Source organism: Hemiscyllium ocellatum, chromosome 34, assembly GCF_020745735.1.
Source record: "Hemiscyllium ocellatum isolate sHemOce1 chromosome 34, sHemOce1.pat.X.cur, whole genome shotgun sequence".
Taxonomy (NCBI): domain Eukaryota; kingdom Metazoa; phylum Chordata; class Chondrichthyes; order Orectolobiformes; family Hemiscylliidae; genus Hemiscyllium; species Hemiscyllium ocellatum.
In genome coordinates, this window is record NC_083434.1 from 11,530,233 (window position 1) to 11,555,802 (window position 25,570).

At 41.2% G+C, this 25,570-nt stretch overlaps 1 protein-coding gene across 1 annotated transcript in view; it reads left to right on the forward strand.

Annotated features, from left to right (window-relative positions):
- LOC132832186 (E3 ubiquitin-protein ligase RNF144B-like) overlaps positions 1-21,578 on the forward strand; it is an 88,771-nt gene extending 67,193 nt beyond the window's left edge. Inside the window, exons 4-8 of the mRNA XM_060849952.1 lie at positions 346-406; positions 5,777-5,981; positions 10,669-10,813; positions 11,768-11,857; positions 16,263-21,578. Of these exons, the coding sequence (XP_060705935.1) occupies positions 346-406; positions 5,777-5,981; positions 10,669-10,813; positions 11,768-11,857; positions 16,263-16,403 (642 nt within the window). The 3' untranslated portion in view covers positions 16,404-21,578. The remainder of the gene's footprint in view (positions 1-345; positions 407-5,776; positions 5,982-10,668; positions 10,814-11,767; positions 11,858-16,262) is intronic.
- Positions 21,579-25,570: the final 3,992 nt, after the last annotated feature.

Here is a 25,570-nt window from a genome sequence, read left to right on the forward strand (position 1 = left end):
GTAGCAGGGCAACGAATACGCATGCATCCGAGATCAGTGAGGGTCTGGATTAGAAATGCAGGTGCTCAGGGAAGTACGTCTCGAGATCATTTTATGATGTGCTTGTCTGTTCCCCTTCCCTGCTGCCCAGTTTTATCTCCTAACGGCTAGTGTTTGGACACAGCAGCAACAGAAATGGTTTCATTGCTCAACAGTGTTCTCAGTCACTAACAACAATTGGCAGAAGTAAAGTACAAAGGCGTATTTTGGGTGTTTATCTGTGTAAGTAAATATTTATGATTTTTGTTATTTTCAGAAGAAAAATTCCGGTTTTGTTTAACTTGTTTTGTTTTATATTTGTTTCAGATTGCATGTTTGGTTCCAGCTGATGTGCTTCAGCTGTACCAGCAACTGAAATTTGAACAAGGTGTGCAGCGTTTTTATATGCAGCAGCATGATGTATTGGTATTCTCCACTGGGGCTGCTTTTGCATCTGACTCTCAACTATTGCAAAGCAATATTCGCATAATCAGTGCATCAGCTGGAGATGTCAATGTGCTTTTGTGTTGTACATGGTTACAGATGCAAATCTTTCATATCTTTAATATCTTCAACAACTAGCTTAATTGTGCTTTGCCTTGTCGCACCTAAATTTTGCTTGACTTCTGCTGCTTCAGACATTTTTCTGCACTTGCTTTGTTACCTTCTCAAGTACATTGCATACTGCTCAATAGGATAATGCAGACTCATTTCCTCTTCAGTCCCAGATACAAGGTAAAATGTGTGAAAATTGTTTGTTTGGTTGTTTGAGTTAAGACATGATTTAATTCTAAAATAATTCTTACCAAGTTTCTACTTCAATCAGAAGAATGAATGGAACTATAAAATGAGAAAAGACATTTATCAACCTAAATATTTTTTTTCCACAGTCTTGTGCACAACTGGTATTATCACAAACTCTACCCCAACTACTTAATGGCCTTCTCAAATCTACGTATAAGCGATCTTATAATGGAAATCTTCCTGACTGCTTAGTCCTCCCCAGTCTATTTACATCCAGCTGTATAATAAATGCTGTACCAAATACTTAATCCGCTGAGGGACCATTCTTTGCAATTGCTCCCTGGTGCCAATAATGAAACTGCGGCACACTCATTCATCCCCAATGGTTTCCACCAATTTAACCATAGCTATTTGCATTTACTAACAATGCTGTCTGAACACAGGAAACAATCACAATGATAATTGCAGTCAAGAGGCCTGCGATTGCAAATAGAATACAATGGTTACAGTTGACCTTGGAGATACTAGCAAGAAGGGGGATGGATTTACTTGCTGGTTGGAGGATTTGAGTTACAGAGAGAGGCTGAACAGGCTGGGGCTGTTTTCCCTGGAGTGTCGTGAGGCTGAGGGCTGACCTTATAGAGGTTTATAAAATCATGAGGGGAATGGATAGGGTAAATAGACAAAGTCTTTTCCCTGGAGTGGGGAGTCCAGAAGGCATAGGTTTAGTGTGAGAGGGGAAAGATATGAAAGAGACCTGACGGGCCACTTTTTCATGCGGAGGTTGGTATGTGTATGGAATGAGCTGCCAGAGGAAGTGGTGGAAGTTGGTACAATTGCAACATTTAAAAGGCATTAGGATGGGTACATGCATAGGAAGGATTTGGAGTGATATGGGCCAGGTGCTGGCAGGTGGGACTAGATTGGGTTGGGATATCTGGTTGGCATGGACGGGTTGGACCAAAGGGTCTGCTTCTATGCTATACATCTCTATGACTCTATCTTAAATTATGATTAATGGTTGGAAAATGTCATCATTTGCAGTATTGTGATTTGCCTTTTCAGCAACTCTGGATCATGGAATTTACCCCTCCATATTGCCTTTTGATTATGTCTGTTTAGACTGCTTCCTACATTCTTGAGGAACTAGATTCCGAAAAAGCTGAGCATCTTACTGAGCAATCCAATTTCCCTGCCAACTAGGATACTTAATCTAGCTTTTAAATAAGCTGACAGCATGTGGTATGATACTCTTGGGTGAGGACAGATTGGCTTCACTTTTTGATTGACAACCGAAAACTGCTGATGTGGAATATCTATCCTTCCATGTGGATATCAATTCAGCAAAGCACTCCAGGTCAAGGAGTTGTGCCCAGTGAGAGGGAGTGATCATTGCTTTTAGTAGTCTAGGGTGAAGATGTTACTGCTTTCAAAGACTATTAAAGTATGTAGTCACTGCTTTTCCGTTGATGGAGATAACAATGAATGCTGGAGAAGCTATAAAGTATTATTGGAAATAGAGGAAGAATAAGCCAGTGCTACTCTACATCTGAATAAAATTGTCCTTTTTTTGTTTAAAGTTTGGATTCAATAATATATCATGTCTGCTCCTGTCCAATTAGTGTGCAATTCAGAACTAATTCCACTTCTCCCACCATAGCATGATGTGGAATGCACCACAAAAGGGAAACCATTTGTATTTTCTTTTTCTGTGTTGAAAAGCTGAGAAGAGTTGGGAAGAGAGTGTTTTGGGTGGGCACTCTGTGCACATTGAGGTCTACCCACCTCCTCCCTCAGTACCTTGGATCCACAATTCCCTGCTGTCCTAAAATACACTGCTTGAATCTCAGCGACACCCTGTACTAAATTCTCGCACTGCTAGGCATCCTTGTGGCCCTACACTCTTAAAGAGTCAGATTTTCTCTCCCTGAGGGTTGAGAATCTTACTTTTTATTTTCTTGCTAGGGCTGTTGTATTTCTCTGTCCACCCCTTCCCCTGACCCCACTCCAACATAAAATAGAAACCCATGAGATTTTTTGATGCTGCCAGTAAATATTAATTATTTTTAACTGCTCTGGAATTTTGTTTTAAATCTACATGTCCTCCTCCATCAAATATCCCTGAGAGATTATTATCAAATATTTAAAAAACACTCAATGTTCATTATCACAATGTTCCTGAAATTGTTTTGACTGGAGCAGAAATGAATGATCTGTTCCATTGGATTCAACATTTCTAATATTATTCCTCTTGAAATGTTTGTTGATGGTGAAAGTCAATGTTCCTGTCCCAATCCTTACACTGTCTTTGTGGACTACAGAGTATACAGGTTGTTGTTGTTGTTATATCTGCTATTACCAAAACAAGCGAAGGCCTAAAACAATTGAAGGAAAGAAATCCTTTAAAATACTCAAAGTCTTATGAGTACCATTTGCTTCCTGTAAGTATCACATTTTTTGTTACACTCTCCTTTTCGAACTTCCTGGATAGAGTAGACCTCATATATTTGGTAACAGTTTTAACGATATGACAGAAATGTTACCCTACTTCACATAACCTTTTATATTGACAATAGCTAATGCTTGGAAGGAATAGAAGATTCTCTTTGTGAGACAATGATTCAGATAATTGCGTAAACCACACCAACTTCATAGTTTGATCAAATTGCCTGCCCCAGTTGAGTTATAGTACAAGTGTGAAATGTCCTTCTCCGTATTGGGGTTATTTTGGATTGAAACTTACAACTACTTGCATTCACCATTTTCAAGTGGGCGGCACGGTGGCACAGTGGTTAGCACTACTGCCTCACAGCACCTGAGACCCAGGTTCAATTCCCGACTCAGGTGACTGACTGTGTGGAGTTTGCACGTTCTCCCCGTGTCTGCGTGGGTTTCCTCCGGGTGCTCCGGTTTCCTCCCACAGTCCAAAGATGTGCGGGTCAGGTGAATTGGCCATGCTAAATTGCCCGTAGTGTTAGGTAAGGGGTAAATGTGGGGGTATGGGTGGGTTTCGCTTCGGCGGGTCGGTGTGGACTTGTTGGGCCGAAGGGCCTGTTTCCACACTGTAAGTCTAATCTAATCTAATCTAAAATATCACTCATTTCCAGGAAAGTCCTGTTGGAACTTTGGAAATGCAAGCTTATAAAAAAAATTCTAAATAGTTGCACCACGCAACCTAAGTTTTCAGATATTGTGTAGAATTTGGCCTGGTGACACTCTTAGTTTGTACTTTCATCTGAGTCTCTTGTAGATAGTAGTAACCCAACAAAGCTCCTGGATGTGACCGTTTTTAGACTTTTTAGCAGAAAGTTAATGACCTGCTACAGTATCCTCATCCCCACTTTATCATTCATACAAACATAACCAAAACAAAATCATGCAGTAAATTGGGGAACAAAACTGCCCTAAAACAATAAAATTCTGGAACTTAAAACATGAACCTGATGTCTTTCAATGTTGATGTTTCTGCTCCACATGAACACAATGAGTTGTGATCACTCTCGATTTCTTTATTCTTGTTTCCTGTAACCGCTTAACTAACCTAACCTAATAATATCGCATGCTGATGTCTGCTCTATGTTCATCCAGAAGAATGGAAAAATATTCAATAATATATATTCTACTTCCAATTTATCGCTTGTTGGTCATTAAGTTGTGGTCATTTTGTTTCATAATCCAAATGCAAATGAGGTTAGTTTTATTTGGAGCACTGGAGTGCAAATCAGGATTTCGGTTATGGAGGTAATTCCTATGGGGAACCCAGGAAAAAGCAAAACATTAACTGAATAGCATTTTCTGAGTTGGCTTGAAAGGGTTCTTTAAAATGTTAAACACGATGGATCTTGATGGAGGTAAATATAGAAACAATGCTTCTAATTCTGGGTTGTCCAAAATTAGGGATAGTCAACACAAGATGGCCATGACTGAATAGATGAATCCAGGAGAAACTGCTTTAACCAGAAAGTTGTTCAAAAATAGATCGTTATGACATATAGTCTAGTTGAGGATTATAGCATTTAAGGGTAGGAATTGTCCCTTTAAGGGAAGGGAATAAGTGAGGGACAAATGCAGAGAAAGATAACCTGACAACTTTAATTCGATGAAGTCGATCAAGGGGAGGATGGTACCAATTTCTCTGCTGTAATTTCCATGTGGTTGGTCTCTCTGGCAGTATTCATTTATTTTTAAAGTATTTAGCAAATGGTGTCGCTGTCAACAACCATTTCAAGAGGAATAATATTCGAAATTTTGAACCTATTGAGCAGGATGATTTGCTTGTGCCTCAGTGAAACAATTTAGTGAGGAACTGAGATAACATCTAGGGGTTGTGTTAATATTTCATAACTTCTCGAGGGGTATTTGATGGAAGAGGACATGTAGGTTAAGTAAAATTGTTCAGAGCTGTTAAAGTTAGTCGCTATTTAATGGCAGCATCAACGAATGTCATGACACTAAGAGTCTCGACTATATATAAAAATGAAATCACTCCTGTTTCAATTTTCTCTGCCCTTTACGTCATTGGCATTGTGAGACGATTGTCAATCACACCAACCCATATGAATGTGAGAGCTGAAACACTTTGCAGATGATGAAATAGGTGATGTACAAGAAAATTAAATTGAATGTTTAATAAAAGATTAGTACCAGAGGTCATGTAAACTCATTCCACAGAAATTTTTCCTTCCAAACCTGACTTTCTCCTTATCTGACATCCAGGAAAATCTCCATCGATTAAAATGCACAGCAGTTGATTCAAAATCAAACATTTTAGTAATTGTTTCACTAAGGTTGACTTCTAACATTCATTTTTAAACCTTTGGGAAGAAGGCTACCCATGTCACACAGTGGAACTTTAAAACATAAAACCCACAGTGATACATTAAATAGAGAGAAAACTCAACTGGTTATAAAATCTAATTTGTGTAATGTTGAGGCTAGAATTGAAAATAATTTTAGGATTTAATGAACCAGTGGGATTGCAAATTTGTTTGACGTTTCTTTGTTTTGTTTTTAGAAGTCCATCTGGATCCTTTCAGGACATGGTGCCCCAGGGTCCAATGTCAGGCTGTATGCCAGGTAGCTGATTCTCACCAGGCTGTGTCAGTCCAATGTCCCTCCTGCCAGGAGGAGTTTTGCTCCATTTGCAAGGCCAGTTGGCATCCAGGGCGGGCATGTCAAGAGAGCCAGCCCTTAATGCCCTCAAAAGCAAATGGTGCAAGGTAAGAATTATGAGGCATGAATCAATAACCTTTGCTCTTGGACTGAACAGAACTTTGGGTGAATTTGATCACTTTCTTCCCTTTTGTCGTCAGAATCAGAAGTGCCTAAAAGAGATCGACACCAATGGAAACCATTATGAAATGCGAATAAGTGTTTTATTCCGGTATTAGTCCTTTATCATTTTAGATATCCAACTTTGGGTTTTTTGATATGTTTATTGGGATATAAAAGACAACTGCGCAAGTGCTAAATTAGTGTCAAAATATTGATATTTTGGCCTTGTTCAGTTTTAATATTGTCCAAAGAAATGTCGAAAGGGCATCCCGAAGGGATGATTTGGAGATGCCGGTGTTGGACTGGAATGTACAAAGTTAAAAATCACATAACACCAGGTTATAGTCCAACAGGTTTAATTGGAAGCACACGAGCTTTCGGAGACAACCACCTGATGAAGGAGCGTCGCTCCGAAAGCTAGTGTGCTTCCAATTAAACCTGTTGGACTATAACCTGGTGTTGTGTGATTTTTAACCTTATTCTAAAGGGAGCAATTAAATAGATGTTGTCTAACCTGTTCATATTGGTGAATTTCCACACAATTGTTAATCCTAATCAGATGTATCACAATCTTTGCTGAAATGTGGTCATTGTGACTGCGTAGGGATGAGCAGTAGTTATTTTGATTGTGGCAAGCTTCCATTAACGTCATTGAGCTGATGTCAAGTTAAGCTAATCTGATTGCTTGAGAAAGGAATGTTGTCAGGCTGAGGTAAAAGATTTGTTCTTTTAATAGTAAGACATTTCTTGCCTACTGGGATACTCAGAGTATTGTTTAATGTTTCTTGCTTAAATGAGCCAATGGACTGAGGAGTGGCAAATGGAGTTTAATTTAGATAAATGTGAGGTGTTGCATTTTGGTAAGGCAAATCAGAATAGTTAGAATAGAATATCCTTTATTGTCACGTGTACTCCAATACAGGAGTCCAGTGAGAAGCATTCACAGTGGATGCCTCTGAAGGCACCATCGTAAGTAAAAGTACGTAGGTACAAATCTCGGATACAAAGAGGAATAAAATAAATAAAAGGAGAAGTAGTAGCATAATCTAGTTTCTGAAAAATAAGTTAGAAATAAGAGAGTTATAACATAGTTAAAGGATTGACATTACATTCTGGTAAAGAGTTTCGCACAGCATGTGGTCTGACTGCCGGTGCGATAGCCCAGCCCAACACCTGTCCCGCTCCGCTCCAGCCTCCATACTGATCCATACAGCTACTCAGCTGCAACAAGGTAAGTTGCACTGATCTGGGACTTGCTTGCCCTCACGCTGCACCAGGTCTCGTTCCTCTTGTGCTGCTCAGGGAGTGCTTCCATGCACAATGTTCCAAGACCCATTTCCCCTAATGCTGCTTAGGGACTACTAGAAACAGAGAAAAAGAAGAACAGGCAGAGCAAAGGAGCTCTGGGTGGAGCATCCTACTCTGCCTCCGTCTTACTATAAGATCAGGATGAGACTTATAAAGTTAATGGTAGGAACCTGGGGAGTATTATCCGAAGAAGAGGACCTAGGAGTGTAGGTGTGTAGTTCCTTGAAAGTGGAGTTGCAGGTATACAGGGTGAAAAAGAAAGCATTTGGCACGCTTGCCTTCATTGGTCAATGCATTGAGTAAAGGAGTTGGGATGTCATGTTGCAGTTGTACAGAACATTGGTTAGACCACCTTTCAAATACTGCATTCAATTCTGGTCTCCCTGCTATAGGAAGGATCTTGTGAAACTTGAAAGGGTTCGGAAAAGATTTACAAGGATGTTGCCAAGACTGGAGAGTTTGAGCGATAGGGAGGCTGGCTGAGTAGACTTAGACTATTTTCTCTGGAGCATTGGAGTCTGGGGGTTTTATAGAGGTTTATGAAATCATAAGGGGCATGGACAGGATAAACAGCCAAGGTCTTTTCCCCATAGTAGGGGAGCCCAAAGCTAGAGGGCATAGATTAAGGTGAGAGGGAAAAGAGTGAAAAGGGGCAACATATTCACACAGAGAATGGTGCATGTATGGCTGCCAGAAGCAGTAGTAGAGGTGGATACAATGACAACATTTAAAAGACATCTGGATGGGTATATGAATAGGAAGGGTTTAGAGGAATGTGGGCCAAATGATGGCAAATGGGACTAGATCAGTTTAGGATACCTGCTCTGTTACTGTGCTGTATAACACTATAACTCTGCTCTGTTACTGTGCTGTCTGACTCTAACTCTGCTTTGTTACTGTGCTGTATAATTCAGGCACTGCTCTGTTACTGTGCTGTCTAACACTATGACTCTGCTCTGTTACAATGCTGTATAACTCTGACTCTGCTTTGTTACTGTGCTGTATAACTCTGACTCTGCTCTGTTACTGTGCTGTATAACTCTGTTACTCTGAAGTCAAATATTCATTTGGTATTGAGATTTTCCTAGAATAAGTGCTGAACTACTTGAGTGGATCTTAAATTTAGGCTGTTGAACTTGCCCTTTCTTTAAAAAGGAGAGGAATTCTATGTAATGGAATGATTTAGTAGATTTTATTCCCTAACTTTGAAATTCATCTCCTTATTAATGGACACCACATTGAAGGAGTATTCTACAAAACCTCTTTGATTACCCCCCACCTTTTGTTTACATGAGTGTGATCTGAAATTATATGTCAGGAAGCAATTTTGTTTTAATTTGTGAGGTGAAGGTTTGAGGAACAGCAATGTGTCCCCAAATGTTGGACTTCCTGGAGGCAGTGTGGAGCCTGGAGCAGATCACTCATGACATCTGTTCTACAGTGTTTCAGACATTCAAGTGCATGAACTCTTTGATTCAAACAGTGGCCAACCTCCTGGAAAGCCATCACACTGAGTTGTACAGAATGCATGTTGCATTCTGTTGCGTCGAATGGTCAGATGGGTTGATGGGGCTGAGATGGTACTAAAATCCCCACTTGGCTGCTTGTTCTATTGGGCATTGCATACATTCATTGAAAGGGTGAGACCAAGATAATGTTGATGGGAACCACCTCTCAAGTGACCTTTCATTGGTCCTTCCTCCTTTTTTTTCCCTCTGTAGCAATCCTACAGGAATTCCCTGCAGTTAGTGTTGCTCCTGCATCACGTAGTCAGTGCAACCGCTGGAAATTTCCCCACTGGTGCTGCGATGCTGAAGACTGATGCTATGATCATTCCATTCAGCAGTGTAAGCGACCAGCCTCCCTGCACTCCTGCCTAAACTACAGGGACTCAACCTGTGCACCTTCCACCTTGGCTGTTATACCCTCCATTCTCTGGATCAGTGGTGCTGGAAGAGCACAGCAGTTCAGGCTGCATCCAAAAGTGCCCGAAACGTCGATTTCGCTGCTCGTTGGATGCTGCCTGAATGGCTGTGCTCTTCCAGCACCACTGATCCAGAATCTGGTTTCCAACATCTGCAGTCATTGTTTTTACCTTGTTATACCCTCCTTGCCAACTTGTCCAGTATCCACTCTGGGCAAACTTCCAGAGCTATGTTGGATTGATATGAAATAAAGTTCTCAAAAATAAGTACAGTCTTCACTATATTTCTAATAAAAAAAAGTTCACTCTTGAAAGTCTGTTTAAGGTTTTAGATTTCACATTTATTCCCTTATAAAAATAATTACTTCTATGTTCTCACCACATTAAAGGAAGCAGAACCCTTAATAGGCCATTTAAGTTGTCAATAAAACTAAGAGCTTCGAACTCCTGCTGAGACAATTGTAGCTGTTGTAAGTCAGTCAAACATTCATAAATACCCCTTCGGGAAATGTCATCAAATGATTTTTAAAACTGCTGGGAAGATGCTGCAGCATATAGTAGCTGACATGTTTTTTAAACTTTTACTGACAACTGTGGGCATGCTTTTAAGATTTGAGTTAAAAATCACACAACACCAGGTTATAGTCCAACGGGTTTATTTGGAAGTACTAGCTTTCGGAGCGCTGCTCCTTTATCAGTTACCAGATGAAGTAGCAGCACTCCAAAAGCTCGTACTTCCAAATAAACCTGTTGGACTATAACCTGGTGTTGTGTGATTTTTAACTTTGTCCACCTCAGTCCAATACTGGCACCTCCACATCATGTGTAAGATTTGAAGTTGGAGGTGATTTAATAACCTTCAGATCATGGCAGTTAAATAGACTTTATTGTTCAAAAACCTTTGTTTATTTGTGACTGCCATGTTATGCGTCAAATTGCTCATTGCAGCCAAATTAGCCTGTTTGCATGCAGCACTGAGTTAAAATGGTAAGGCTGATTTTGGGTTTCCCTTATGTGTGAATCATACCTCACTCCCTTTCCATCAGACAGAAATTGGAAATAGCAACAAACTTCCACACTCCCATTACACCTATAATTTTTGGAAAGTCCAATCTAGGTCATGGAGTCTACAAACGAGAACTAGTTCAGATTTTGTCTAAAATGGATTTTAATCAATAGTTCTCATTATTTATGCGTATGTGAAAATTTCAAATGAAGGAATATTGCTGTTGATAATGAAATCATTGCTTAAATTGTAAATTGATTGTGACACCTTCTAGTATACATTGTGGGTTGTTTTGAGATCAGCCTTAGACTGTTTATTTTGGCCAAGTTTGTGAGGCTAAATATGCATGTTAATAAATGTTAACTAATCTCTTTGCCTTTGCCTCTTTCTGTAGTGATTCCACCAGCTTTGACCCTGATGCTCCCATTAAACAGTGTCCAGTGTGTCATATCTTCATAGAACGAAATGAAGGTTGTGCTCAAATGATGTGTAAAAACTGCAAACACACCTTTTGCTGGTATTGTCTTCACAATCTGGATGTAAGTGGATCATCAAAATGCTGTTTGACATTCAGATTACACGAATTTGCATTCTTTTAATTTGTTTGGAAGTTGTGATCTGGACAGATATTCTGATCAGGACAGATGTACTCACCGATGAAGTGACTGATCTTGTGCGTTGTTTCTGTTCCTTGATCACCCTACTGCACTGAGGTAGCCACTCAACTGGTCCATATAAAATGTACTTAATTAATTGACTGGCTCTTCCTTGTGGACGCCATTACAAATTTTAAAAGCATGTCCTCGGCTGTCAGTGAGGGTTAAAAAGCTAAAACTTCCATCGAAGAATTTATCAACTCATTTTCAGAACTCCACAATAAATCCTTAAAGGTATTTCAACAGATTATGGGGTTAGCTAGTTTAAATGGTCAGCATTCTCTTGCTAATTATCTTAAATTTACTGACTCCCTTGCTAGTGGGAACAGATTTTGCATGTTATTCTGTTGAAATCTCTCAATTTTGAACACTTCTGTAAAATCTGTCTTTATTTTCCCTTCCTCTCAGGAGAGCAAGCTCAGCTTCTTTTCGTTCCATGTCCAGAAACTCCTCTACTACTTTATCATCTTTTCCTGTATGACCAAGCTTTAGATCATTCCTTCCACAACTCCCCCCCCCCCCCCCCCTCCACCCCAATGTCTGTTTGGCTTTTCTATGTTTTCATTTTGTTGAAACATCTGTGAAGCATCATACGATGTTTCCTGTTAGTTATGCTATAGAAATTCAAATTGTTATGGGAGCAATAGGAGATCTTATTCAAAAAGTGCAGTGTTTCAAACCTCATCTTTAGAACAACAAACAGACCTATGTAAAATTGCATGTTAATCCTCACCTGTTATAACTTATTGATTTTGATAAATAAGGTATGGAATACATTTAGTACAATATGACAATTCTGTGTAGTTTATTCAGATATTGGCTATTTGTATTTTTCAGAATGACATTTTCTTGAGACATTATGACAGAGGTCCATGTCGCAACAAACTTGGCCACTCTAGAGCCTCAGTTATTTGGAACAGAACCCAGGTGAGTAGCCATTTTTAAAAATTCTCTCCTGGGATGTGGCTGGCCATCCTTAGTTGCCCTTGAGAAGGTGGCGGTGAGCTGCCTTATTGAAACACTGCAGGCCATGTGCTGCAGATAGACCCCTAATACTGTTAAGCGGGAAATTCCAGGATGTTTGAACTTGTAACAGAATGAAAGAATGGCACATCAGGATTGTGAGTTGCAAGTTTGGAAGGCACTCTCTAAGGATTTTTGAATCTCTGCAGTACATCTTGTTGAGAATACACAATGCTGCTACTGAAAGTCAGTGATGGAGGGAGTGGATGTGGTGCTAATGAAGCAGGATGCTTTGTCCTGGATGATGCCAAGGTTCTGAGAGTCAAAAAGCACGGAAACAGACCCTTCGGTCCAACTAGTTTATGCTGAACATAATCCCAAATTGAACTGGTCCCACCTGCTTGTTGTTGGAGTTATGCCCATCCAGGCAAGTGGAGAGGATCACCTCACACTCCTGACTTATCCCTCGATGATGGACAAGCTTTGGAGGAGACAGGAGGTCAATTCCTTGCTGCTTCATTCCTAGCCTAAGGGGGAAGATGGAAGCAGTTAAATTCCGTGCATATGTTATGTAGAGATATTGGTCAGAAATACAGTTACGAAGTACTTGGAGGGATATTTGGAACAGCATAACCTTTTAGCTGGGACTGTATAGCTTTTTCCAATTATCTCGCATCTTCTAGTCCTATTTCATCTGGAGGTGCACTTGGTCCTCAAACTAATGCGAACAGTACTGTGTTTGTGCACCTTTAGGTAATATTAAGGTTTAGACCATTAGACATAGGAGCAGAAATAAGCCCATTTGGCCTATCAAGCCTGCTCCATCATTTGATCATGCTGATATGTTCCTCAAACCCATTGGCCTGCCTTTACCCTGTAACTGGGGATCCCCTTACCGATCAAGAACCTATCTTTCTTAATTACACTCAATTACTTAGCCTCCACAATTTTCTGCAGCAATGAGTTACACAGATCACCTACTGTCTGACTGAAGAAGTTCCTCCTCATCTCCGTTCTAAGTGGTGGTCCCTTCAGTCTGAGTCTGTGTCACTCCTACAAGTAGGAACATCTTCTCCACATCCATTCTATCCAGGCCCCTCAGTATTCAGTAACTTTCAATCAGATTCCCCCTCATCCTTCTAAACTCCATCAAGTACAGACCCAGAGTCCTCAACAGCTCATGCAACAAACTCCTCATTCCCAGGATCATTCTTGTAAACCTCCTCTGGATCTCTCAAGGCCAGCACATCCTTCCTTAAATAGCGGGCCCAAAACTGCTCACAGTGTTCCGAATGTGGTTGGACCAGAGCCTTATGCCGCCTCACCAGTACCTTTTATGCTCGCAGGTAGATAGGATAGTGAAGGCTGCGTTTGGTATGCTTTCCATTATTGGTCAGAGTATTGAGTACAGGAGTTGGGAAGTCATGTTGCAGCTGTACAGGACATTGGTTGAGCCACTGCTGGAATATTGCGTGCAATTCTGATCCCCTTCCAGTCGGAAAGGTGTTGTGAAACTTGAAAGGGTTCAGAAAAGATTTACAAGGGTTGGAGGAATTGAGCTATAGGGAGAGGCTGAACAGGGTGGGGCTGTTTTCCCTGGAGCATCGGAGGCTAAGTGGTGACCTTATAGAGGTTTATAAAATCATGAGGGACATGAATAGGATAAATAGACAAAGATTTTTTCCTGGGGTGGGGGAGTCCAGAACTAGAGGGGCATAGGTTTAGGGTGAGAAGGGAAAGATATAAAAAAGACCTAAGGGGCAACTTTTTCATGCAGAAGGTGAGGCTGGTACAATTGCAATATTTAAGTCATCTGGATGGTATATGAATAGGAAGGGTCTGGAGGGATATCGGCCGGGTGCTGACAGGTGGGACTAGATTGGTTCAGGATAAATGATCAGCACGGACGCATTGGACCAAAGGGTCTGTTTTCATGCTGTACATCTCTATGACTCTATGGTCTAAGGATGTTGCCAGGGTTGGAAGATTTGAGCTATAGGGAGAGGTTGAAAAGGCTGGGGCTGTTTTCCCTGGAGTGTCAGAGGCTGAGGGGTGGCCTTATAGAGGTTTATAAAATCATAAGGGGCATGGATAGGGTAAATGGACAAGGTCTTTTTCCTGGGGTGGGGGAATCCATATCTATCGGGCATAGATTTAGGGTGAGAGGGGAAAGATATAAAAGAGACCTACGGGGCCACTTTGTCACACAGAGGGTGGTACGTGTATGGAATGGGCTGCCAGAGGATGTGGTGGAGGCTGGTACAATTGTTACATTTACAAGGCATCTGGATGGGTATATGAATAGGAAGGATTGGGAGGGATATGGGCTGGGTGCCGGCAGGTGGGACTAGATTGGGTTGGAATATCTGGTCGGCATGGAAGGATTGGACCGAAGGGTCTGTTTCCATGCTGTACATCTCTATGATTCTATGGCTAACTGAATGCTGATGTTGTATTTGCCTTCCTAACTGCTAACTGAATCAGCATGATAACCTGAAGAGAATCCTGAACTAGGATTCTCCAGTCTCTTTGTGCTTCAGATTTCTGAAGTCTTTCCCCAGTTAGAAAATAGTCTATGCATCTCTTCTTGTAATGAAGTGCATAACCTTCCGATCCAAAATGCTGGCAGAGTAAGATGCTCCAGCTGGACCACGTCTCTCTGCTTGTTTTTCTTCTCTTTCTGTTTCCCGTTAATGCTTTTTTCCCCCTACTTCCCTCCGACTTCCAACGACAAATCCCGGCTTTCAGTGACGACCTCCAGCTGACTCCTGGCGTCCGATGGCTGGCGATCTCCCAGCCTGGTGCAGTGGCCTCCTGTGGCAGCTTCCTGGCATGGCGTGGCAACCTACCAGCCTGATGTAGTGGCCTCCACACCTATTGTAGTGGCCTCCCTGGGTGGCAGTCTGAAGCAATCTCTCCGCCTCATGATCCTCAGAGTGAAGCCTGGGCGCAGTCTGGAGCCAGGGCCTGGTGTGAACTGGAGGCTCAATATTATTGTGGTCTGGGTTGGAAGACTGTTGTATTTCTGCAATGCAGGATATTATATTTCTCTATTCTCTAAGATCTTGTAACCAAAGAAGCTGTACTTAGGTACCTAAGTAGTGCTGTAAATGCTGACATATACACTTTTTGACTATACTCATCAAGTATATGTGACAATAAAGGCTAACTCAGTCAATCTGTCACTTTCCCACATTGTATTCCATCTGCCTCTTCTACAAAGCCCTTGCAGATTCAGCTAGTGATATTAAAAGGGTCTGGATGGATGGTACTTTTACTGAAAGAGGTTTATTTCTTAATTTGGAAAGTGAACAATAATATTCTAAAGCTGTTATTTAATATTCTATGTCACTATAGCGTTAATTGCTATAGATACATGTTAGAGTGGTGAGTGGGAATTGGCGTGACATAGATTGGCATGAGGAGCTATGGAATGGTGGGCAAATGGATAATGTTCAGCAATAGGGAGCATGAGGAAGCCCTTTCCAAACTTGCCTTTCATAAATGTCTTCGAGGAGAAAGTGAGGACTGCAGATGCTGGAGATCAGAGCTGAAAATGTGTTGCTGGAAAAGCGCAGCAGGTCAGGCAGCATCCAAAGAGCAGGAGATTCGACGTTTCGGGCATGAGCCCTTCTTCAGGAATGAGGAAAGTGTGTCCAGCAGGCTAAGATAAAAGGTAGGGAGGAGGGGCGTTGGAAATGCGATAGGCGGAAGGAGGTCAAGATGAGGGTGATAGGCCGGAGTGGGGGTGGGTGGGGGCGGAGAGGTCAGGAAGGAGGTGCTGAGTTCGAGGGATTTGACTGAGACAAGGCGGGGGATGGGGAAATGAGGAAACTGGAGAAATCTGAGTTCATCCCTTGTGGTTGGAGGGTTTCTAGGCAGAAGATAAGGTGCTCTTCCTCCAGCCGTCGTGTTGCTATGGTCTGGTGATGGAGGAGTCCAAGGACCTGCATGTCCTTGGTGGAGTGGGAGGGGGAGTTGAAGTGTTGAGCCACGGGGTGGTTAGGGACTCCCCCAAGTCCCTCCTCCCTACCTTTTATCTTAGCCTGCTGGACGATGTAATTTAGCATGGCCAATACCCCTGACCTGCATGTGGGAGGAAACCGGAGTACCTGGAGGAAACCCGCACAGACACAGGGAGAATGTGCAAACTCCATATGGACTGTCGCCCGAGGCTGGAATTGAACCTAGACCCTGGTGCTGTGAGGCAGCAGCGCTAACTACTGTGCCACTGTGCTGCCTCTGCCATTTGCCTGCCATTTTAAAAGGGCTCCTGAATCGTGCAGTCTTGGCAAATATCCATGCCTTGATATCTGATTATTCTGTGTATTACTAAAATTTTAATTTTCCTTTTTCCCTTTCCCTGCAGGTTGTCGGGATCCTCTTTGGATTAGGCCTTATTGTGCTAGTCACATCTCCACTTCTCCTCCTGGCCTCTCCCTGCATCATTTGCTGTGCCTGTAAGTCCTGTAGGAGTAAGAGGAAACACCATGGCCCTTCATCTACATAAGCTGAGGAAACCAGTGCACCAATGTTCTCTGGGTGCCAAGCCTTCCTCACTCCACCTGGACCATCTTCTTCTTGAAGTGCCTACTGGATCAGTGCTGTGAAAATATATATAGTATAGACTATGGGGGAAGGGGAAGTTGGTGGTAGCTTTGATTTGGGAGGTGTCGTTGTAGTGACCGAAAGAATCAGGTCACACTAAAGTGCAATCGGTGAATATAGCATTGCTCAGGTGTCTCAACAGCATGCTGCTGCACCCTAATTTTCTCAATGAGGATGACTGTGTGCTTTCAGTTAAATATTCTGCCCACCCTTAACATTTCTCCCTTTGCCTGCTCTCCCATAACAGACCCATTGTGCTTTAGCAGGTTTCTTATTTATATGTTTTATCCAGCTTGGGACAGAATAAGATTCTCAATTATATCATTTTCCATCACTTGGACAAGGCAGTGTTTGACATCCACAAAAATCCTTTACCTACTACCATATATGAAAAAAATTCATTGAAATTCACTTGAACGGGGCAATATAAGACTCAAACTCAAAGCCATCTAAGCCCCTTCAATGAGAAACTGCATTGCTTTACCACCGGATTGTTATTCTGATATTTAGACTATGATGGTTGTGTTGTTTCATTTCCGTTTTCACACTAACGTACTTGTTAATGTCAAGCTTATGTGCAGAAGCACGAAATGTGCATTTGGTACCAAATCTTATGAAACTTATCTCCCATCATCAAGGCTGCAAACGGCGAATCGCAAGAAACCGATCATGACGTTCTCTTTTCTTTTAGTGCTTTAAGGTTTGTTGTGAATGGAGGCGAATATCTAGCATGACTATGAATGTGAAGTGAATTCTTAATATATAAGCACATTTACAAATACCATTGGCATTAAGTTTAGACAACTGTCTACCATGGATTGGGAAAATCAGCTTTCGAGAAAGTGGGTTAATTTTGGGTGTTGAAGTAATAGCCAGACAATTCCCATCAAGGGGTTGATTTTTTTTTCAGTCTGTTGGAAGCAGGTCAAGACTCAGAATCAGGATTGAAGTTACAAAACAATGCATCAAGCTGGTTCCCCAGTGCAGCTGTATCTTGCCAGAGACAGGGCCAACGTAACAGAGGCTATGGATCCAGCACCAATAGGCAATGATTAGATCGATGAATGGCCCAATAGGGGAGATTCTGATTGTGATATTGCTGTCTTTCCAATGGTGGATGGGCTCCTCAAGTGAGTCCAGAGCTTGACTGGCAACTCGAGTGGCAAATCAGTGTGCCATGGATGTTGTCCACTCTTATTACCTCAGCATGGACCCACTGGGATATCTCATGGCATCCATAGAGAAATTTCCTTTTTATAATCGTGGCCTGATAGCTGTGGCCATGTGTGATTTTTAAAATTATTTCCAGTAGTTATACAGAGCCCCTCCATATTGAGGTCCCCCTATAGTCTCTCATGACCTCAGTTCATTTCTCCTGGAGAAATTGCTAGCCCTAATATTTGTCCTCACACTTCCATTGTCTACCCACCATCCTTAGTTGGACAGGGCATCGTGATTCCCCTTGGAAGATCGCAGCCAGCATCTTGAACCACTATCTCCAGGTTCATGAACAGATTTGAAAGTGACATCAGCATTGTGACCCAACCAGAAAAAAATCAGTCCCAAGTTTTTGGATACCTGACCCAATGTCGCATTTGGTTCAGTGTCAAAGTTTTGCCTGATTATATTCCTATTAAGTACTATTGACATTTGTTTTGCTGTTTAAAAAGTACTATATAATTAAAAATTGCTGTTATTGCATCTAATTAGAAGAGGTCCACTTTCTTAGTCTCATATTATAACTAATGCTCTCATCACTGATTATCCTAATTAATCCCTTCTGCTACTTGTATGGCCTGATCACTTTCTAAAAGGAGATGCCCAACCTGCATACAGAAGCTGAAACTGGCTTTTAACCCGCCATTTATTTATTTGGATTTTCAGCATATCTTGTCTCCATATAAGAAGGTATATGCTTCCATCTGTACTATTGCTGCAGATGTAATGGTATTTCTTAGTCTCTTTTATACTCTTTTAACAACAGATTCATGAGAATGAGAGAGACAATGAGGAGAAACAAATGAAAGTAAGTTTTGAATATTATCAGTTAAAAAATATTCCATTTCCAATGCGACTCCAGCAACAATACTGTCCTATTCTGTAATCTATAGATTGAAAAGGGATACTCAGAGACTAGGAAGTAAATATTCTATCCACCTTTTGATAACAGAAGTTGAAAGATAAAACAACATGGTGAGCTTTGGCGACCCATAATTTGGTCAATTTTCTTGAGAAGAAATGATCCCAATTTAAACTTGGTCGTTTGGCTAGACTTGAATCTGCTCATGTTTTCCCGTTTACGGTGGAATATCTTATTGGTGACATTTGAGCTAAAGTTTTCTTAGAAAATTTGAGGTTATCATAGGAATGAGGGAACATATGACAAAAAAATCTCAACATCCATTTTGTGAGGATAACAAATCCTTTTGATGAATGTACGAGTTATTTTTGCATTATTAAAAGTTATAATACCATTTTTATTTTACTGTTAGGTGTGTGTTTTAAAAAAGAAACAGCAAAAATTTGATTGAGATTGGAAAAATATGACGAAATGCACATTTGGTAAAGGTATAGATTTTAAGGAATTGTCTTCACAGTGCAAAGATATATCTTGTGGGAGAAAATATTAGAAAGTTGAATGAGGCAGTGGGTTAACTGTGTGCAGGATTCGTAGATTATTATCTCCAGTAGTCAAAGGTTGTCAGGAGCACAAATCTGTAAACTTATAACTACAACATTTAGTTGTGATATTGCTAATACTGCACAATAATTGCATCAAAGAGCCTACTTTTTAACATGATATTTTCCAGGATATTTTCCTTTTGGGATTCCCTAAATGTTGACCTCATGGATATGTAATCATCCCTTGTGAATTTTCCTTCCCCATTGAGTGTATGGAATAGTGTCATGATGTCTTTGATTGCTAGTCTGAGAGAGTACATAAAGCCTCAGATTATTATTTCAAATGAAACCTATCACACTTAACCTAAATTATCTTCTCGCATCTTATCAGATGACGTTGAACTTGTGGCTCGCTGATTCAGACAAGGATGGAATCATTGAACCACAATGATGCTAAATCTCCCAACTACTCCTTGACTTGGTCCATCCAAGGAAGAGAGTGATTTTGGGCTTGAACCATATTTGTCAAGTGGTAGTTTATGACACTGTAAAGCCTAGAAAACCCCTTGAAAAGTAAATGTATTCCTCAAGGACGAAGAGGAAGTCTAAACATTTACTGGAGACCAGGCCCAAGGTTTGCCAGATTTTGTTTTGCTCCCAGCAGGCATGGAATTGATACTGTAATCAGACTTTGCATGTGCTCTTGCTGCCAGACCAGTTTTTTCTGATTGAGTGATTGTGCTGTGATGGGAGCCTGCATTGAAGTTATTGAGAAGGGATGGAAGATTTCTGGGCAGCACTTTCAACTTGAAATGGCACAGAAAGTCACCTGAAGAGGCCACACAAACTGCACGTAGGCCGTCCCTGATCAGTTTTATTACTTAAAGCATTAGAGCAGAGGGTGGAGGAAAATGTGTGAGGATAGAGAGTGTTCCATCATAAGATCATGGATGATTTGCTTTGCCTTTAAAATGTACTGTTTGCAAACAGCATTGTAGTATCTGAGCTTTCTGTGAGCTTCCTTTCTAAGTACTCACACGGTATCTCATGCATTTATAAAAGCAATCTTAAAATCCATAGTATGGACACAGGTCCTTTGGCCTAACAGGTCCATACTGAACCTCTGAAGAGTAGCCCGCCCAGACCAATTCCCCGAACCTGTATTGACCTCTGACTAATGTACTTAACCTATACATCCCTGAACACTCTGGGCAAATTGTGCATGGCCGATTCACTTAACCTGTACATGTTTGGACTGTGGGAGGAAACTGGAGCACCTGGAGGAAACCCACATAGATACGGGGAGAATGTGCAAACTCCACACAGACAATCACTGAAGTTGGAATCAAACCCGGGTCCCTAACGCAGTGAGGCAGCAATGCTAACCACTGAGCCACTGCACCACCCTTAAAAAGGAAAGGAAGTCAAAACTTGGGATTTGTCCTGACTTTTGCAGCTGATGTTTTAATGTTTTTTTTTATTAGGACTTGTGAAAATGCAGATTCTTTTTTGTCATGTACTGAGCTGACTTATTGCACTTCTGCATCTTTTTAGGTTTTTTTTAAACCTCTCAATTATTTTTGTTTTCAAAGTGTTAATAGTGTACATTTATCATATTTAGAAATATTTCTGAAAAGAGAGACATGTTGAAGTTTTTTCATCTTGCATTCATCAGGACAAAATCACAAGAAAACCAAATCTCTCAGAACAACATACTGCAGGAGAAGAGGGTACTGATTAGTTGACAGGTGGGCTTTGATAGAGGTGTTACCATGGGGAATGCACCAAGGAATAGTTAACTTCCATGCTTTTACTTAAATTCAGACCAAGCAAGTCAACGCTGATTTGGCTAAATCATTGCCTGGAGGAATGCACCAGGGAATAGTTATCCCCCAAGCTTTTGTTTAAGTGAAAAGGAACAACACTAGGCTATGTTCTTTGTGTTCATTGAAAGACAAAGCACCATATGTAAATATGTGTAGCTCCTAGCAAACACAAGGGAGTTGTTAATGCAACTGTTAGCATATTTGTGATTGTTTACCAAGTGTTGTATATTTGGGGAAATTCCATCCAATGGTGGAACTTTATTTTCTGAGTTTTACAATCATGGGCTTATTGAGTATGGTCAGTATGCTGCCTGTTTTGAATAGCCATCGGAAAACGCTGTTTGATATGATCTACCACTTCCTGCGATACATTGTCTGGTTTTCGTGTGATTCTATCTTGATAGTGCAAAACAGAAAGTTTTAATCATGTGTCTGTCTTTACTTCAACAATACGCCAGTTCTGTACAAGATAACAACTAAATCTCTGTGTGTTCTGGGAACAGCTCACTGTGCTTGTATCCCTTATTTTGTACAATGAATTGTGGAGGCATATTTAGTACAATTAGACAATGTTAGCAAGCTTACAGTGACGTTGAAAATGTGTTGCTGGTTAAAGCACAGCAGGTTAGGCAGCATCCAAGGAACAGGAAATTCAAGGTTTGGGGCCAGAGCCCTTCATCAGGAATTAGGCTCTGGCCCGAAATGTCGAATTTCCTGTTCCTTGGATGCTGCCTAACCTGCTGTGCTTTAACCAGCAACACATTTTCAGCTGTGGTCTCCAGCATCTGCAGACCTCACTTTTTACAGTGAAATGTTACCTTTGCCAGAGGTGTTTCTGACTTATTATAATGTGAAATAGAAATGATGCTGGACTTTCCAAGGACATTATTTAATTTGCCTTTCTAAAATTGTGACCATTGTCCATTAACTGATGGGAGAGCTGCATAGTGGCTGAACTGAGAAATGGTCTTAGCTCCTGGATTAAAGCAGTTTGCTTACTTTGTCTATGCCTGGAGCAGCAACATGAGGACATGAGGTCAGGAGAGAATTTGAGGCAGAGGATGGTACATGTATCTTTACACCAGAGATTTATCAGTGTCTGGAGCAAGTTACACAGCAGTTGGCTGAAGCCAGGGCACCAGACTAACTTACCAAACACCTAAATTCTGCAATGGGTAGAGTACTAAGGTTCATGGTCTAGAAGAATGGGATCATATGGACTGTTTTTTTTATAGATTAGATTAGATTACTTACAGTGTGGAAACAGGCCCTTCGGCCCAACAAGTCCACACCGACCCGCCAAAGCGCAACCCACCCATACCCCTTACCTAACACTATGGGCAATTTAGCATGGCCAATTCACCTGACCCGCACGTCTTTGGACTGTGGGAGGAAACCGGAGCACCCGGAGGAAACCCACGCAGACACGGGGAGAACGTGCAAACTCCTGTTGATCAGCTGAATTGTATAATGAAATATTGGATAACATATAGACTAGAAGGTTATATTGGATTAATACTATAGATTTTAGATGGCAATCTGGATTGTTGCAAGTATGAACTTCAACATGCCTAACTCTTCAAACACATTCCAATCTACATTATCTTTTACTGTTACTCCCAAATTTTACAATCTCCCAGCAGCCAGCATTGAGGTTGAACTGGATTGTTAAATGAGTTTTGTTTTGTTATATAATATAAAAGGAATCAGTGCTTAAAAACTTTCAGCCTGTTGTGCTGACTCTTTTTGGAAGTTATTCAGTTTTTCCTATGCCCTTCCCTCATAGCCCTGCAAGTTTCCGTATTCAAGTATACGACATTTCCTCTTGAAAGTTCCTTTACTATGTGTTGGGAAGTACATTGTAGCCAATAGTAGTTTGTGGTGTAATAAAATGCATCATCCTCTCCTCTCTGGTTCTTTGATATCATGGAGATACACTGTGGAAATGTATCCATTATAACTGACCTGAAAAGACTCTCATTTAGTGCAAGATGTAAAGAGGAGGAATTTGTGAGTATATTTGGTGCTGCTGGAGAGACGCACCTTCTTGTGCTGAAATTCTCTCCCACCCAGCTACTAGTTTTTGCTGCACTTTGTTCTATTTTCGAGACTGGAGTAGGTGGTGGTGGAGAATTGCAGGTGGTCTCAAAAAGTGTCCTTATTTGAATAGACTTAAATCCTTTTGTGAATCATGTGACACCCTTGTGCTGGTATGTAGAGAAGCTAATCCATTGCCTGGCGAGAGGTAACATGGTCGGCTCTTATTATATTCTTTGACAATTTATTTAATATTTTTTATGTTACTCATAAGGTAGAGTCACACAACCAGGATTTACAAACCGTCCTGACAGGGCTAAGGTTGTGGATCTGGTGTCTCCATGCTTATCCTGCTGAAGCAGACAAACTTAACCCAAGAAGAGTTGGCAGATGAACTTGTTTTTGGAGCATGCAATTTACACAAAGGGATGTAGATGCCTTCTAGAGCATAATACAGTGCAATAAGCTTGCCAATTCTAGTTGGAGCTCTTTCTGTAGGTTCCAGCGTATGACATCCTTCTAACAGCCCTTGTCCTCAGCTTCCAATAATTTTTTTGGAAATAGAGGCAAAAGAAAATGGGGGCAAAAACTTTCACTGTCTAGATTTTTTTTCTCCCCCCCCCCCCCCCCAATATGTTATACTGTGACAAAAATGTTACTGTTCAATTTCTGAAGACAGCAAGACAGTTCTGCAAAATTAGAAACCCAAGGCCAGTCCGTTTTATTCTTGTATTTATGTGCTACTTAAAACTGATTTGAGTTTTACACTTGTAGTCCCAGTTATTAAACTCTGTGCCCAAGCCTATGTCACATTGTTGTAATATCATAAGAGCAGCATTGTAAATCCATGCACTTTATTGCTGTACCTATAAATGTAGTTCTCTACATAACTGTGCCATATTGCTAAATATTCAAAATTTAAGAAAATAATAGTTTGGAAGCTTATGTATATTTTTGTTTGATATTAAAATAAATAATATTACTTATCCTTGTGTAATTTTTTTTATTCATTCATGGGATGTTGACATCAGTGGTGAGACCACCATTTATTGCCCATCTGAATTGCCCAGAGGGCGGTAAAGAGTCAACCACATTGCTTTGGGTCTGCAATCACATGTAGGCCAGATCAGGTAAGGATGGCAGATATCCTTCCCTAAAGATCACTAGTGAACTGGATGGGTGTTCCTGACAATCGACAATGGATTCCTGGTCATTATTAGATTCTTAATTCCAAATGCTGTATTAAATTCCAATTCCACCAGCTGCTGTGGCAAGGTTCAAAGCCAGGTCTGGTAATAATACCACTAAGGCCATCACTTGCCTAGTGTCTTTTATTGACATTGGTAGGTAAACCATGTTGATTATCAGAGTCAGAGTCATTGAAAGAGGTGTAGCTGTGAGGAGTCATTCAATCTCTGAAATTGAGGCCAGTGTCCTATCATCAAGTCCCCCTTTATTTACACATGCATCATACTTGAACTGGTCCAGCTTCCTCAGAGTGAACAGAACCTCTAACTCTCCTGTTTATAACAGTCAGCCAGGGGTGCTGAATGGACCAGATTGGACACCCCCAATAAGGGAACTCGTATTCTGAGGGTGACCTGGCTGACCTTGTTGCAATCACTGCATTCCTCCCCCTCTATGTTTGGGCACATCGGCCTGTTCTTTTTCGTGTAGCCTGTCCTGGAGCATTTTTGCACCAGGTCTGGTTCCTCTGACTCAGCCTTGGATATGTGTGGTGTGTACCAGAACATAACCTGCCTCTTGTGCCCAGAAAATAGAACATAGAACAGTTCTCAAATTTGTGCTGGCCTACTCTAAGATCAGACTAACCTACATACCCTTCATTATACTATCTACCACGTGCCTATCCAAGAGTCGCTTAAATGTCCCTAATGTATCTGACTCTCTACCACTGCTGGCAGTGCATTCCATGCACTCACCACTCGCTGTGTAAAGAGCTGACCTCTGTTATCTCCCCGAAACCTTCCTCCAAATACCTTAAAATTAAGACCCCACATAATGGACATTTCTGCCGTGGGGAAAAGTCTCTGGCTCTCCATTCTATTGATGCTTCTCAACATCTTGTATACCTCTACAAAGTCATCTCTCATCCTTCTTCACTTCAATGAGAAAAGACCTAGCTCTCTCAACCTTGCTTCATAAGACATGCCCTCCAGTCCAGGCAGCCTCAGAGTAAATTTCCTCTGCACCCTCCCTAAAGCTTCCACATCTTCCTATAATGAGGCGACCAGAACTGAACACAATATTCTAAGTGTGGTCTAACCAGGGCTCTATAGAGCTGCAGAATAATCTAGTGGCTCTTAAACTCAATCCCCCTGCTAATGAAAGCCAACACATTGTACGCCTTAACAATCCTAACAATTTGGGTGGCAACTTTGAGGGGTCTATGGACATGGACCACAAGATCCAACTGTTCCAACACTGCCAAGAATCCTGCCTTTAACCCATTCTGCATTCGAATTCAACCTTCCAAAGTGAATGACTTCACATTTTTCTAGGTTGAACTCCATCTGCTACTTATCACCCCAGTTCTGCATCTTGTCAATGTCGCATTGTAACC